At 50.0% G+C, this 15,463-nt stretch overlaps 1 protein-coding gene across 1 annotated transcript in view; it reads left to right on the top strand.

The window, feature by feature from the left end:
* Positions 1–14,927, top strand: part of LOC308316056 (uncharacterized protein) — a 45,508-nt gene extending 30,581 nt beyond the window's left edge. Inside the window, 6 exon segments of the mRNA XM_080764402.1 lie at positions 3,901–4,204; positions 5,693–5,966; positions 8,492–8,753; positions 9,194–9,442; positions 9,884–10,359; positions 10,361–14,927. Coding sequence (XP_080620528.1) covers positions 3,901–4,204; positions 5,693–5,966; positions 8,492–8,753; positions 9,194–9,442; positions 9,884–10,359; positions 10,361–10,759 — 1,964 coding nt within the window. The 3' untranslated portion in view covers positions 10,760–14,927.
* Positions 14,928–15,463: the final 536 nt, after the last annotated feature.

The following is a 15,463-nucleotide window of genomic DNA, read 5'->3' as shown; positions in this document are numbered from 1 at the left end:
ATTTATACGTCGTTGCACTCCAGGGTCTGGCGCCGGAAATAGCGCCACGTTGTGACGCTGTGTGAGCTTGTAGATCTGTGAAACGTTCTAACATCCCATAGGCTGTGGAACGTTATAACATCCCATAGGCTGTGGAACGTTATAACATCCCATAGGCTGTGGAATGTTATAACATCCCATAGGCTGTGAAACGTTCTAACATCCCATAGGCTGTGGAACGTTCTAACATCCCATAGGCTGTGAAACGTTCTAACATCCCATAGGCTGTGGAACGTTATAACATCCCATAGGCTGTGGAACGTTATAACATCCCATAGGCTGTGGAATGTTATAACATCCCATAGGCTGTGAAACGTTCTAACATCCCATAGGCTGTGGAACGTTCTAACATCCCATAGGCTGTGGAACGTTCTAACATCCCATAGGCTGTGGAACGTTATAACATCCCATAGGCTGTGGAACGTTATAACATCCCATAGGCTGTGGAACGTTATAACATCCCATAGGCTGTGGAACGTTATAACATCCCATAGGCTGTGGAACGTTATAACATCCCATAGGCTGTGGAACGTTATAACATCCCATAGGCTGTGGAACGATAATAATCAGAAGAATAATCTGAAAAAAAATCTGAAAAATAATAATAATAATAATGGTAAAGGGGTGAGTTGGTAAAGGGGTGAGTTGGTAAAGGGGTGAGTTGGTAAAGGGGTGAGTTGGTAAAGGGGTGAGGTGGTAAAGGGGTGAGGTGGTAAAGGGGTGAGTTGGTAAAGGGGTGAGGTGGTAAAGGGGTGAGTTGGTAAAGGGGTGAGTTGGTAAAGGGGTGAGTTGGTAAAGGGGTGAGGTGGTAAAGGGGTGAGTTGGTAAAGGGGTGAGGTGGTAAAGGGGTGAGTTGGTAAAGGGGTGAGTTGGTAAAGGGGTGAGGTGGTAAAGGGGTGAGTTGGTAAAGGGGTGAGGTGGTAAAGGGGTGAGTTGGTAAAGGGTTGAGGTGGTAAAGGGGTGAGTTGGTAAAGGGGTGAGTTGGTAAAGGGTGAGTTGGTAAAGGGGTGAGTTGGTAAAGGGGTGAGTTGGTAAAGGGGTGAGTTGGTAAAGGGGTGAGGTGGTAAAGGGTGAGTTGGTAAAGGGGTGAGGTGGTAAAGGGGTGAGTTGGTTAGGGTTAGGGTTAGGGTTAGGGTTAGGCCATGCAAGCTTCCACATCAGTGGCGAATGTGCGAAAATGCGACCGTTTTCGCTCTTTATTTGTTCGCTCTGGTGTCGTATTTTGCAGAGATTCGCAGGCGAACTGCAACATGCAATATTTCGCATTTTCAGATCGCTTATTCGCATCGCGTCGCTAATTCACCAGTGAGTAATGACCATTACTGTTTGAGAAGGAGATCCAAGAATGAAGCTTTTATTTGTCTACCATTCATAGATGAGACACACTGTTCTACAACAACAAAGACAATAGAGTAATAAGAAAAAACATTACATAATATAAGATAGACTAAATCAAACCCCTGCTAGAGTCCTCACTAGTAGCTAAACATCTTAACGTCAACATAACATCTAACAACCCTGCTGCAGAATGCTATTGCAGGTTCTGCTACAGAATAGAGTCCTCACTAGTAGCTAAACATCTTAACGTCAACATTATAACATCCAACAACCCTGCTGCAGAATGCTATTGCAGGTTCTGCTACAGAATGTCCTTCAACCTGAAATGAGATCTTTATGAGTTGTTCCTGTCCAGGAACGTGTGCGCGTGCGTGCGTGCGTGCGTTAGCTGGAGGGTCGGGACTCAGGGTAGAGGTGTGTACAAAGGGGGGGGGGGGGGGGGGGGGGCGGGGTTAAATGCATCCAGCTGTGAAATCTGATCGGCACATCTGGGACGCGTCTGAGCCTCGCTGTGCTGCGAGAAGGAAGTGGAATATGTACACTACACACATAGGCTGTGGAACGTTATAACATCCCATAGGCTGTGGAACGTTATAACATCCCATAGGCTGTGGAACGTTCTAACATCCCATAGGCTGTGGAACGTTATAACATCCCATAGGCTGTGGAACGTTATAACATCCCATAGGCTGTGGAACGTTATAACATCCCATAGGCTGTGGAACGATAATAATCAGAAGAATAATCTGAAAAAAAATCTGAAAAATAATAATAATAATAATGGTAAAGGGGTGAGTTGGTAAAGGGGTGAGTTGGTAAAGGGGTGAGTTGGTAAAGGGGTGAGTTGGTAAAGGGGTGAGGTGGTAAAGGGGTGAGGTGGTAAAGGGGTGAGTTGGTAAAGGGGTGAGGTGGTAAAGGGGTGAGTTGGTAAAGGGGTGAGTTGGTAAAGGGGTGAGTTGGTAAAGGGGTGAGTTGGTAAAGGGGTGAGGTGGTAAAGGGGTGAGTTGGTAAAGGGGTGAGGTGGTAAAGGGGTGAGTTGGTAAAGGGGTGAGTTGGTAAAGGGGTGAGGTGGTAAAGGGGTGAGTTGGTAAAGGGGTGAGGTGGTAAAGGGGTGAGTTGGTAAAGGGTTGAGGTGGTAAAGGGGTGAGTTGGTAAAGGGGTGAGTTGGTAAAGGGTGAGTTGGTAAAGGGGTGAGTTGGTAAAGGGGTGAGTTGGTAAAGGGGTGAGTTGGTAAAGGGGTGAGGTGGTAAAGGGTGAGTTGGTAAAGGGGTGAGGTGGTAAAGGGGTGAGTTGGTAAAGGGGTGAGTTGGTAAAGGGGTGAGGTGGTAAAGGGGTGAGTTGGTAAAGGGGTGAGTTGGTAAAGGGGTGAGGTGGTAAAGGGGTGAGTTGGTAAAGGGGTGAGTTGGTAAAGGGGTGAGGTGGTAAAGGGGTGAGGTGGTAAAGGGGTGAGGTGGTAAAGGGTGAGTTGGTAAAGGGGTGAGTTGGTAAAGGGGTGAGGTGGTAAAGGGGTGAGTTGGTAAAGGGGTGAGTTGGTAAAGGGGTGAGGTGGTAAAGGGGTGAGTTGGTAAAGGGGTGAGGTGGTAAAGGGGTGAGTTGGTAAAGGGTTGAGGTGGTAAAGGGGTGAGTTGGTAAAGGGGTGAGTTGGTAAAGGGTGAGTTGGTAAAGGGGTGAGTTGGTAAAGGGGTGAGTTGGTAAAGGGGTGAGTTGGTAAAGGGGTGAGGTGGTAAAGGGTGAGTTGGTAAAGGGGTGAGGTGGTAAAGGGGTGAGTTGGTAAAGGGGTGAGTTGGTAAAGGGGTGAGTTGGTAAAGGGGTGAGTTGGTAAAGGGGTGAGTTGGTAAAGGGGTGATTCTAATAGTACCAGTTTGGGGTCCATCGAGCTCTGAGCATTGAGCTCCAGATGCATGAAATCTGAGAAGGTTATTCCATGTGGCGGGCAGTGGTTCACACACACACACACACACACACACACACACACAAGGACACTCAGCTGCGTGCATGCGTGCGTGCACTTATTGTATTGTATTGTATGTACAATAAGTACAGACACATACAGCACTTGAGAATGTACAGAATACATGATTTGTTGAGAATGTTGAATTATAAGTCTACGACCAGGCAAGGGTCCTATGGTCCACTGCTGCCCTCTGGTGGCTTTTCAATGTAATGACAATAAGTGCCAGAAGCAAAGATTCATACCGGTATTCAAAGATTTGCAATTTTTATATATTTTTATAAAAATAGCAGATCTACAAGCTCACGACGCACCTTGAGCTTGTGTTTCTGTTATTTCTGAATAGCGAAATAATAAAATAACAAGTGGTTAAAGTGGTTTTAATGGGTTAATAGGCCTACAATATATGACATCAAAAACATCACATTTCAGAATAATAGAATAAACTTTATTCATATATTTACTACATTCACATTTCAGACTGGACTAAAACTACAGGTCTCTTATTTCTACAGGGAACACTTTTCTCCGTAACACCGCCACTAAACTACAGGTCTCTCATTTCTATACAGGGAACACTTTTCTCCGTAACACCACGGGGGTCCCAGGTGGAAGAGTCGTTACCGCTCCGCTAGGCCGGCCGGCCCCTCCCCCCACTGCCCCTCCCCCCCCCAACGGCACCATGCTGCGCTGGGACGACCTCTCGCGGACGCTGGCGTTCGCCTGGCCGCTGCACGTCTACGGCTCCGCCAGCCTCTTCCTGCTGCTGTTCGCTGGAGCCGCTCTGGGCCTGCTGCTGTCCCCCGGCATGAGGAGTCCCCACCGCGGAGCTCTGTGCCTGGCCAACGGCCTGCTGTTCCTGGCTGGAGGTCTGAGGTAATGACTATAGTCCCCACCGCGGAGCTCTGTGTCTGGCTGGAGGTCTTTGAGGTAATGACTAGTCCCCACCGCGGAGCTCTGTGCCTGGCTGGAGGACTAAGGTGGTCTCCACCGCGGAGCTCTGTGCCTGGCTGGAGAACTAAGGTAGTCCCCACCGCAGAGCTCTGTGCCTGGCTAACTGGCTAATATTAGTTAACTATAAAATCGTGCGTTTCCCGTCAGTCAGTGTGTCACTCAAAATCCCCATATATGGTGCCCAGGTCTCAACAGGCCCGAAAATGAATGCCCGTCCCTACCTGGGCCTACTGTCACCCTTAGTCCAGTACAGAATTCAGTACAGTACTTTAATGTCTGTGGGCGTGTCCCTTTAATGTCTGGGGGCGTGTCTCTTTAATGTCTGGGAGGCGTGTCTCTTTAATGTCTGGGGGCGTGTCTCTTTAATGTCTGGGGGGCGTGTCTCTTTAATGTCTGGGGGGCGTGTCTCTGTAATGTCTGGGGGGCGTGTCTCTTTAATGTCTGGGGGGCGTGTCTCTGTAATGTCTGGGGGGCGTGTCTCTTTAATGTCTGGGGGGCGTGTCTGGGGGGCGTGTCTCTCTAATGTCTGGGGGGCGTGTCCCTTTAATGTCTGGGGGCGTGTCTCTTTAATGTCTGGGGGCGTGTCTCTTTAATGTCTGGGGGCGTGTCTCTTTAATGTCTGGGGGGCGTGTCTCTGTAATGTCTGGGGGCGTGTCTCTGTAATGTCTGGGGGGCGTGTCTCTTTAATGTCTGGGGGGCGTGTCTCTTTAATGTCTGGGGGGCGTGTCTGGGGGGCGTGTCTCTCTAATGTCTGGGGGGCGTGTCCCTTTAATGTCTGGAGGCGTGTCTCTTTAATGTCTGGGGGCGTGTCTCTTTAATGTCTGGGGGGCGTGTCTGGGGGGCGTGTCTCTTTAATGTCTGGGGGGCGTGTCTGGGGGGCGTGTCTCTCTAATGTCTGGGGGGCGTGTCCCTTTAATGTCTGGGGGCGTGTCTCTTTAATGTCTGGGGGCGTGTCTCTTTAATGTCTGGGGGGCGTGTCTGGGGGGCGTGTCTCTTTAATGTCTGGGGGCGTGTCTCTTTAATGTCTGGGGGCGTGTCTCTTTAATGTCTGGGGGCGTGTCTCTTTAATGTCTGGGGGGCGTGTCTCTTTAATGTCTGGGGGCGTGTCTGGGGGGCGTGTCTCTTTAATGTCTGGGGGCGTGTCTCTTTAATGTCTGGGGGCGTGTCTCTGTAATGTCTGGGGGCGTGTCTCTGTAATGTCTGGGGGCGTGTCTCTTTAATGTCTGGGGGCGTGTCTCTTTAATGTCTGGGGGGCGTGTCTCTTTAATTTCTGGGGGGCGTGTCTCTTTAATGTCTGGGGGCGTGTCTCTTTAATGTCTGGGGGCGTGTCTGGGGGGCGTGTCTCTTTAATGTCTGGGGGCGTGTCTGGGGGGCGTGTCTCTCTAATGTCTGGGGGCGTGTCTCTTCCAGGGCGTGTCTGTTCCTGATCGACCCGTACGGCTCTCGCCACCTCCTCCCCCGCCCGGCGGTCACCGCCCTCTACAACCTGCCGCTGCCCCTGCTGGTGTGGAGCCAGGCCGCGCTGGCGCTGCCCGCGCTGCGCCAGGTGGAGGTGGCCGCGCTGCCGCCCGCTCTGGAGCGCCCCCCGCTGGCCGCCGTGCTGGCCGTGCTGCAGTGCACCCTGCTGCTGGCCGCCGACCTGCTGTCACCCGCGCTGTCGCCCGCCGTACCCGTTACCCTACAGGTAGGACCTGGTACTGTACCCTAAACCTGACCCCTAACCCTAACCGTGGACCTGCCGTCACCCGCCCTGACTGATCTAATATACGGCAACCTTCCCTGTGTTTCTACACTAGTCCACCCATCGACTGATCTAATATACGGCAACCTTCCCTGTGTTTCTACACTAGTCCACCCATCGACTGATCTAATATACGTCAACATTCCCTGTGTTTCTACACTAGTCCACCCATCGACTGATCTAATATACGTCAACCTTCCCTGTGTTTCTACACTAGTCCACCCATCGACTGATCTAATATACAGCAACTTTCCCTGTGTTTCTACACTAGTCCACCCATCGACTGATCTAATATACAGCAACCTTCCCTGTGTTTCTACACTAGTCCACCCATCGACTGATCTAATATACAGCAACCTTCCCTGTGTTTCTACACTAGTCCACCCATTGACTGATCTAATATACGGCAACCTTCCCTGTGTTTCTACACTAGTCCACCCATCGACCGCCCCATACCCCAGGGTTCCCCAATAGGCGACCCGCGGGCCATTTGCGGCCCGCCCCCTTGTGGCCTCTGGAAGAATTTAAAAATAAATACATTTGGCTGGTACGCTAGTCAAAATATGGCCCTTGAGGAAAATTAATTGGGGAACCCTGCCATACCCCATACCCTCTACTCTACAGGTTCTGTCTCTGGTCTAACCCATACCCTCTACCCTACAGGTTCTGTCTCTAACCCATACCCTCTACCCTACAGGTTCTGTCTCTAACCCATACCCTCTACCCTACAGGTTCTGTCTCTAACCCATACCCTCTACCCTACAGGTTCTGTCTCTAACCCATACCCTCTACTCTACAGGTTCTGTCTCTAACCCATACCCTCTACCCTACAGGTTCTGTCTCTAACCCATACCCTCTACCCTACAGGTTCTGTCTCTAACCCATACCCTCTACCCTACAGGTTCTGTCTCTAACCCATACCCTCTACCCTACAGGTTCTGTCTCTAACCCATACCCTCTACTCTACAGGTTCTGTCTCTAACCCATACCCTCTACCCTACAGGTTCTGTCTCTAACCCATACCCTCTACCCTACAGGTTCTGTCTCTAACCCATACCCTCTACCCTACAGGTTCTGTCTCTAACCCATACCCTCTACCCTACAGGTTCTGTCTCTAACCCATACCCTCTACCCTACAGGTTCTGTCTCTAACCCATACCCTCTACCCTACAGGTTCTGTCTCTAACCCATACCCTCTACCCTACAGGTTCTGTCTCTAACCCATACCCTCTACCCTACAGGTTCTGTCTCTAACCCATACCCTCTACCCTACAGGTTCTGTCTCTAACCCATACCCTCTACCCTACAGGTTCTGTCTCTAACCCATACCCTCTACCCTACAGGTTCTGTCTCTAACCCATACCCTCTACTCTACAGGTTCTGTCTCTAACCCATACCCTCTACCCTACAGGTTCTGTCTCTAACCCATACCCTCTACCCTACAGGTTCTGTCTCTAACCCATACCCTCTACCCTACAGGTTCTGTCTCTAACCCATACCCTCTACTCTACAGGTTCTGTCTCTAACCCATACCCTCTACTCTACAGGTTCTGTCTCTAACCCATACCCTCTACCCTACAGGTTCTGTCTCTAACCCATACCCTCTACCCTACAGGTTCTGTCTCTAACCCATACCCTCTACCCTACAGGTTCTGTCTCTAACCCATACCCTCTACTCTACAGGTTCTGTCTCTAACCCATACCCTCTACCCTACAGGTTCTGTCTCTAACCCATACCCTCTACCCTACAGGTTCTGTCTCTAACCCATACCCTCTACCCTACAGGTTCTGTCTCTAACCCATACCCTCTACCCTACAGGTTCTGTCTCTAACCCATACCCTCTACCCTACAGGTTCTGTCTCTAACCCATACCCTCTACTCTACAGGTTCTGTCTCTAACCCATACCCTCTACTCTACAGGTTCTGTCTCTAACCCATACCCTCTACCCTACAGGTTCTGTCTCTAACCCATACCCTCTACTCTACAGGTTCTGTCTCTAACCCATACCCTCTACCCTACAGGTTCTGTCTCTAACCCATACCCTCTACCCTACAGGTTCTGTCTCTAACCCCATACCCTCTACTCTACAGGTTCTGTCTCTAACCCATACCCTCTACCCTACAGGTTCTGTCTCTAACCCCATACCCTCTACCCTACAGGTTCTGTCTCTAACCCATACCCTCTACCCTACAGGTTCTGTCTCTAACCCATACCCTCTACCCTACAGGTTCTGTCTCTAACCCATACCCTCTACTCTACAGGTTCTGTCTCTAACCCATACCCTCTACCCTACAGGTTCTGTCTCTAACCCATACCCTCTACTCTACAGGTTCTGTCTCTAACCCATACCCTCTACCCTACAGGTTCTGTCTCTAACCCATACCCTCTACTCTACAGGTTCTGTCTCTAACCCATACCCTCTACTCTACAGGTTCTGTCTCTAACCCCATACCCTCTACCCTACAGGTTCTGTCTCTCTGTTGGGGTCTGGCGGTGTGTCTGGGCTTTCTCTGCTACGTGTTCCCACGGCTGCGCTGTCCGGCTGCCTCCGCTGGGGTCGTGTCCGATGGCGTGTCTGGAGGCGGGTCGGAGGCGGAGGGAAAGGCCTGGCCGCGCGGCGGGCGGACCGGGCTGGTTCTGGGCCGGGTGCTGGCGGTGTGCGCCCTCCTGGGGGCGCTGTGCTGCGGCCTGCACGTCCACGCCACGCTGTGGCTCTACGGCCTCCTGGGTAAGGATTTATTCACTATGTGACCCTTTTGGGTAAGGATTTAGTCACTATGTGACCTGTTGGGTAAGGATTTAGTCACTATGTGACCTGTTGGGTAAGGATTTAGTCACTATGTGACCTGTTGGGTAAGGATTTAGTCACTATGTGACCCTGTTGGGTAAGGATTTAGTCACTATGTGACCCTGTTGGGTAAGGATTTAGTCACTATGTGACCCTGTTGGGTAAGGATTTAGTCACTATGTGACCCTGTTGGGTAAGGATTTAGTCACTATGTGACCCTGTTGGGTAAGGATTTAGTCACTATGTGACCTGATTTAAAAAAAATTGCAGACCTACAAGCTCATATCGCGGCACTCTGCTATTTTTCAATAGCTAAATTAGAACATAATGCTTAAAACACCAGAATGGGTTAAACTCTAACTCGTCCTTGTCCTCTCTAGGGGAGTGGAGGCGCTTCAACTGGGGTTGGTGGTTGGTCCACTTCTGGGCCCGTCTCCTGGAGCTGGCCTGGGGCTTCTCTCTGCTGCTGCTGGGGTCCTGGGTGTTCTGGAAGCCCGCGGGGGGTCCGGGTAGCGAGGACTGCGGGCCGGGAGACGGCCGAACCGGAGGAGAGCTCCCGTCGCCCGGCCAATCCGCAGCCTCGTCCCACAGGCACACCTGCTGGTCCAAGATAGTCCAGAGCCTGACAGGTACCGTAGCTCTGAACTGTCTGACTGGCTGACTGACTGACTGACTGACTGACTGGCTGGCTGAGAGACTGACTGACTGACTGACTGACTGGCTGACTGAGAGAATGACTGACTGACTGGCTGGCTGTCTGGCTGGCTGTCTGGCTGACTGACTGACTGACTGGCTGGCTGACTGACTGACTGGCTGACTGACTGACTGACTGACTGACTGGCTGGCTGGCTGGCTGGCTGGCTGACTAGCTGGCTGGCTGGCTGACTGACTGACTGACTGACTGGCCGACTCGCTGGCTGACTGACTGACCCTACCTAACCTCTTATCACTGACTGAAACCCTTCCTAGCCTCCTCACCTCCTAACATCCTAACCTCCTAACAGTGACTGAAACCCTTCCTAGCCTCCTAACCTCCTAACACTGTAAATAAATGTGTTACATCTTCACAGGGAAGTCCTGCAAGAAGTCCGACAGCAACGGGGTGCTGGGCGTGTCAGGGGGCGGAGCCGGAGGGGAGGCGCCCCCCAACAACTGGGCGGGCCTCCAGGAACGCCCCGCCCCTCCCGGAGGAGGAGGAGGCGGAGCCGACATCAGCAAGAGTCTGATCCGAAACCAGAGCAACCAACACGACGGAGGCAAGAACAGCAACCACGGACGCAACCTGAGGGCCCGCTCCGCGGACCGCGGGGACGGCTCCTCCATGGGCTCCCTGCTGCTGGGGGGGGCCCACGGGGCCCCTCCCCCCCCGCCCAAGGACCTGACGGAGCCCTCGTACTCCTCGCTGTCGCTGTACGACCTGCGGCCCCCCTCCCCCATCGACCTGGGCCGCAGCATCGACGACGCGCTGCACCGCGAGCACCTCCTGGGGGCCGGCAGCCTGTTCCAGCCGCTGTCCCTGGGGCCCTCGTCCCCCTACCCCCCCCCCCTCGCCCCCCCACCCCCCGGGGGGCCCCTGGCTGCGGCGGAACAACAGCGACCCCCTGCTGCTCTCGGACAGCAGCAGCGAGTCCTCCCGGCCTCTGGGGGGCGGCAGCGTCATGAGCAGCGTGCCCAGCAGGCAGGTGACTGAGCCCCCCACGCCGTCCCACCAGGGGGGGGGCGGGGCCCTGCCCTCCTCCGCTTCCTGTCCCGTGTCCCTGCAGCGCCCCTCCCTGGGGGAGGGGGAGGAGGGGGAGGGGGGCGACGACACGCGGCCCTTCCTCACCCCGGACTCGGACCGCCTGCGGGCGGGCAGGGGGGGGAGGGGGGCGGCGTCACGGAGCTACCTGGAGGTCAGCCGATTGGACGACAGCAACAGCGTCAGCAGTGAAATCATAGACCTTTAACACTTCCATCGCCCCCTGGTGTTCATTTGAAATGACCGCAGGCAGCCAGCTGTGTCCCCTATAATATGGACCGGTTCCGTAGCGGGTCTCATGGTCGCAGCCTACGTAGTTCCTGTAGGCGGAGACGACACATCTGCGGTTTCCCCGCACCGAGCTTCCACTACAGTGAATGGAAAAGTGACTGATGTTAGTCTGCCTCAAACGTTACTCTTTTACCTGCTTTTTACTAACACTAACATTTAATGCTTATAGTATGAGGTATAAAGTACAGCAGCCTTGTGTTCCTAAAACAGAAAGATTGGGTATTGGGTAAGACTGACGTTATTGTTTTTGGAATGTTGCCACTACTGTTGGAGCAGCCATAAACTACACGGGTTCATCCCGATGTTCTGGAGCATCTTTGTAACGTTAGTGTTAGTAAAAAGCAGGTAAAAGAGTAACGTTTGAGGCAGACCAACATCAGTCACTTTTCCATTCACTGTAGTGGAAGCTCGGTGCGGGGAAACCGCAGATGTGTCGTCTCCGCCTACAGGAACTACGTAGGCTGCGACCATGAGACCCGCTACCGAGGTTCTATTTCCTCCCACACAGCCCAAAACAACGAGAGGAGGAGCAGCCGACATGTCTCAGGTTTCACAACAAGCGATGCGATCAGAAATCACATGTTTACGTCTGAACGCCGGGCGGTTTGGACTAAAACAACAACCTTGGAGTATTTTTCGGAGAAAACAAGCAGCAAAGAAGCGACAATGAGTGGATCCTTATTTGAGGCGCGCGCATTGTTCCTCACGATGGGAGGATGGGATGTCTAGCAGCCTGGGAGCCTGTCTAACAGCCTGGGGGCCTGTCTAGCAGCTTGGGGGCCTGTCTAACAGCCTGGGGGCCTGTCTAGCAGCCTGGGGCCCTGTCTAACAGCCTGGGGCCCTGTCTAACAGCCTGGGGCCCTGTCTAACAGCCTGGGGCCCTGTCTAACAGCCTGGGCAGCTCGGAAACAGCATGGAATTGATATAACCCTTACAACCCGGCGACCTTAACCTCTTAAAATATCGGAGTTTGAACCCGAGACCTTGACCAGCCCCATTTTCCCGCTGAGAGCTGTTCATGAGGGGGACAGCCGCTGCCCCCGCCGGCAGGGGATTGGGGCTTAAGAGGTTAAATCTGAACCGTTCCGAAGCGTTTTGGCGTCCATGGTGTTAACCAGTGGAGTACCACAGGGCTCTCTACTAGTGTCTTTTCTGTTTTCTCTTATTGTGGCCAAAACCTTTACAACGCAGCCCCGCCCATCTGCTCATTAAATCTGTCAATCAGAAAGGAATTTTTCTGATTGGATGAATGGGCTGTCAATCAGAAAGGACTCTTCTGATTGGATGAATGGGCTGTCAATCAGAAAGGACTCTTCTGATTGGATGAATGGGCTGTCAAGGCCAGGAAATATTGTTTTGCCACTCGGCAGGCGTTCCAGCATAACTTCTGTTCTGGGTATGTTGATGATTTCACCTGATGATGTCACCTGATGATGTCACCTGCATACCGTCTATTGTTTTAATTATGACGATGATGTCACCCTCCATTGTTCTTTGGGACTTCTTTAGAGAAGTAACATTCTAGGGTGTTGATATCTTATGACATGAGGAACGTTACACAATTAATTAGTAATGATGTCTATCAGTGACTTCCATTTATTTGATACTGTTACATGTTGCTGTTCGTTATATTTCATCCATTGTGCTTAATTAATGTGTATGTTATTTAAAACAAAAACACTCTGTGCCATATACATAACAATAAGTGCTTGTTTTCATGTTAATGTTTTAGATCTGTGTAAAACTCTTCCTTAGGGTCTATAGATCTGTGTAAAACTCTTCCTTAGGATCTATAGATCTGTGTAAAACTCTTCCTTAGGGTCTATAGATCTGTGTAAACTATTTCTGCAGGATAACTCTGCAACCCTCAGACCCCACGCAATAGAGTGCTGAAGTCCTGACGTCACTCGCTCATCCCCTGGTTTTAAAGTCCTGACGTCACTCGCTCATTCCCTGGTTCTAAAGTCCTGACGTCACTCGCTCATCCCCTGGTTCTAAAGCTGTTGCCTTTAGCATGTGGCTAAAATTATATGTAAGTACAAGATGAGATTCCACCACATTATGTATTGAGGTTGATGTGTTTTGCTTCATGATTATTCATTTTCTCCGTGAAAGTCTGTGAAAGATTTCACGTAAATTGCACGCTCCGTGCATGATTTGAGGCTTTTTGTTCAGAATGGGCCAATCCTGCCAACTTTGAAAGCCAATGTTGGCCAATTACGATGGAATCTGAAATATCTGACAGATCCGTCTAGAACACATGGCTATAGAGATAGTGTGTAATGATTTGCGGGATTTTTGGACAGAATCTGGAGGAGTAATATCAAAGAATGTGTTTTTCAAAAGTCGGCCTCCTGGTGGCGCTATAACAGGTCGTTCTGGAAATTTTGGGGCAGAGGTTCATCGTTGGCATCCAGGGAGTGTGTGCATCGACCGGGTTAACAGTTCTGGAGATTAGCTGTACACAGACGGACGGACAGACAGACACACGGACGGAGTGCAAAACATACTCTCTCCACCACGCCTTCGGCCTGGTGGAGACAATAAGTACACTAATCCCAAGGTGTTTTATATAACGTCTGTCGACTGGAAACCTCATATGTCCCAAACTGTTACGTATCAGGATTAAAATTGAATGAGCAAAAGTAGCAGATCTACAAAAATCTACAAACATTAAAATGAAGATCAGAGGTTTCTGCCCGACAGCAACGTTATGTGAATGCTACACAGAGCGCCCCCTAGTGGACCACACAACACGGCACACTGGCTTAAAGATGGAGGGCCACAATTGTTCCAGTTTTTCATGTGTCTATGAGGTGACAGTACTTCATTAGACACCCTGGAGTCTACTGTATGTGTCTATGAGGTGACAGTACTTCATTAGACACCCTGGAGTCTACTGTATGTGTCTATGAGGTGACAGTACTTCATTAGACACCCTGGAGTCGTTTTTATGTGCAGTGGTGTATTAACTTTGCATTTAGGGTGTCTTCCTGGAGGCTGAACCCTTGACAGTCAAACGGGCCAATGAAATAAACAGTAATATAGTGACATCACATTATCAGCCCCTCCCCTAACCCCTCCCCCTTTATCATACAACTACAGCTGTGGGTGCGGCTTCAGTTCAGGTGGATCACCACCCACCAGGCAAACCAGGCATACTTAATGAACTGGTGGGCGTGTCCACATAAAAACGACATTTTAACATGTACACCTTTTTGAAAAAATGATTCCTCCTCATATAACAGTAGGACCTGATGATCATGTTTTAGGGTGGAAAAAAAATCACTCCATCTTTAAAGCATTGGACCTCTTAAACTCCTGTTGTACGCAGAACTATACATTATAATACATGTTTTATTATAAACATGAACCCCATAAACTCCTGCAGAACTCTACACTATAATAAACGTATTATTATAAACATGAACCCCATAAACTCCTGCAGAACTCTACACTATAATAAACGTATTATTATAAACATGAACCCCATAAACTCCTGCAGAACTCTACACTATAATAAACGTATTATTATAAACATGAACCCCATAAACTCCTGCAGAACTCTACACTATAATAAACGTATTATTATAAACATGAACCCCATAAACTCCTGCAGAACTCTACACTATAATAAACGTATTATTATAAACATGAAACTCTCCTAACGTACGCAGCACTTATCCTGAGCACTAGAATGAAGTATTTTTTGCTACTCAAGAGGAAACTATCTTTGAAATACTCAACATATTAGAGATTGTGTAAATAGTAAATACTGTTATTTTTTGTCTATGAAAGAAAAAAGAAAAGAAAAATAAAGTATTCAAAGTATTCAAATGGTACAAGATGCATTTTACTGTGAAAGACAATCGTGTGAAGAACAGTGCTCCATCCATCTATTCATCCATCCATCCATCTATTCATCCATCCATTCATCCATCCATCCATCTATTCATCCATCCATCCATCCATCTATTCATCCATCTATTCATCCATCCATCTATTCATCCATCCATCCATCCTACTCACACCTTATTGGTTGTATATTGTGTGTGCGCCGCATTCTGCATTCTCCATAATATCACAAGTATCTGGTTTCAAATAAATATGAGACAACTGCAAACATCTTCATTGTAATTTTTACTATTTAATAATTGTATTATTTTACAGTGAATCCGATTCTCCTTTCTTTCGTAGTTATTAAATTTTATTATTTTAGAGTGAATACACTGTAATACTGTATTCACTTAATTTAGAGTGAATACAGTTATTCTTTTATAGAGATGTGATTCATTGTATTAATTTAGGGTGGTTAGGGTTCCATTACAGGTAGGGTTTAAGTCAAAGTCGCACAATTTGTCACACACAAGGAGCTGCAGCCAAGGAGCGGTGAGCTGCAGCCAAGGAGCGGTGAGCTGCAGCCAAGGAGTGGTGAGCTGCAGCCAAGGAGCGCTGAGCTGCAGCCAAGGAGCGGTGAGCTGCAGCCAAGGAGCGGTGAGCTGCAGCCAAGGAGTGGTGAGCTGCAGCCAAGGAGCGCTGAGCTGCAGCCAAGGAGCGCTGAGCTGCAGCCAAGGAGTGGTGAGCTGCAGCCAAGGAGCGCTGAGCTGCAGCCAAGGAGCGC

Source organism: Protomyctophum bolini, assembly GCF_963924005.1.
Source record: "Protomyctophum bolini genome assembly, chromosome: 5".
NCBI classification, from domain to species: domain Eukaryota; kingdom Metazoa; phylum Chordata; class Actinopteri; order Myctophiformes; family Myctophidae; genus Protomyctophum; species Protomyctophum bolini.
This window is presented reverse-complemented; position numbering and strand designations above follow the sequence as displayed.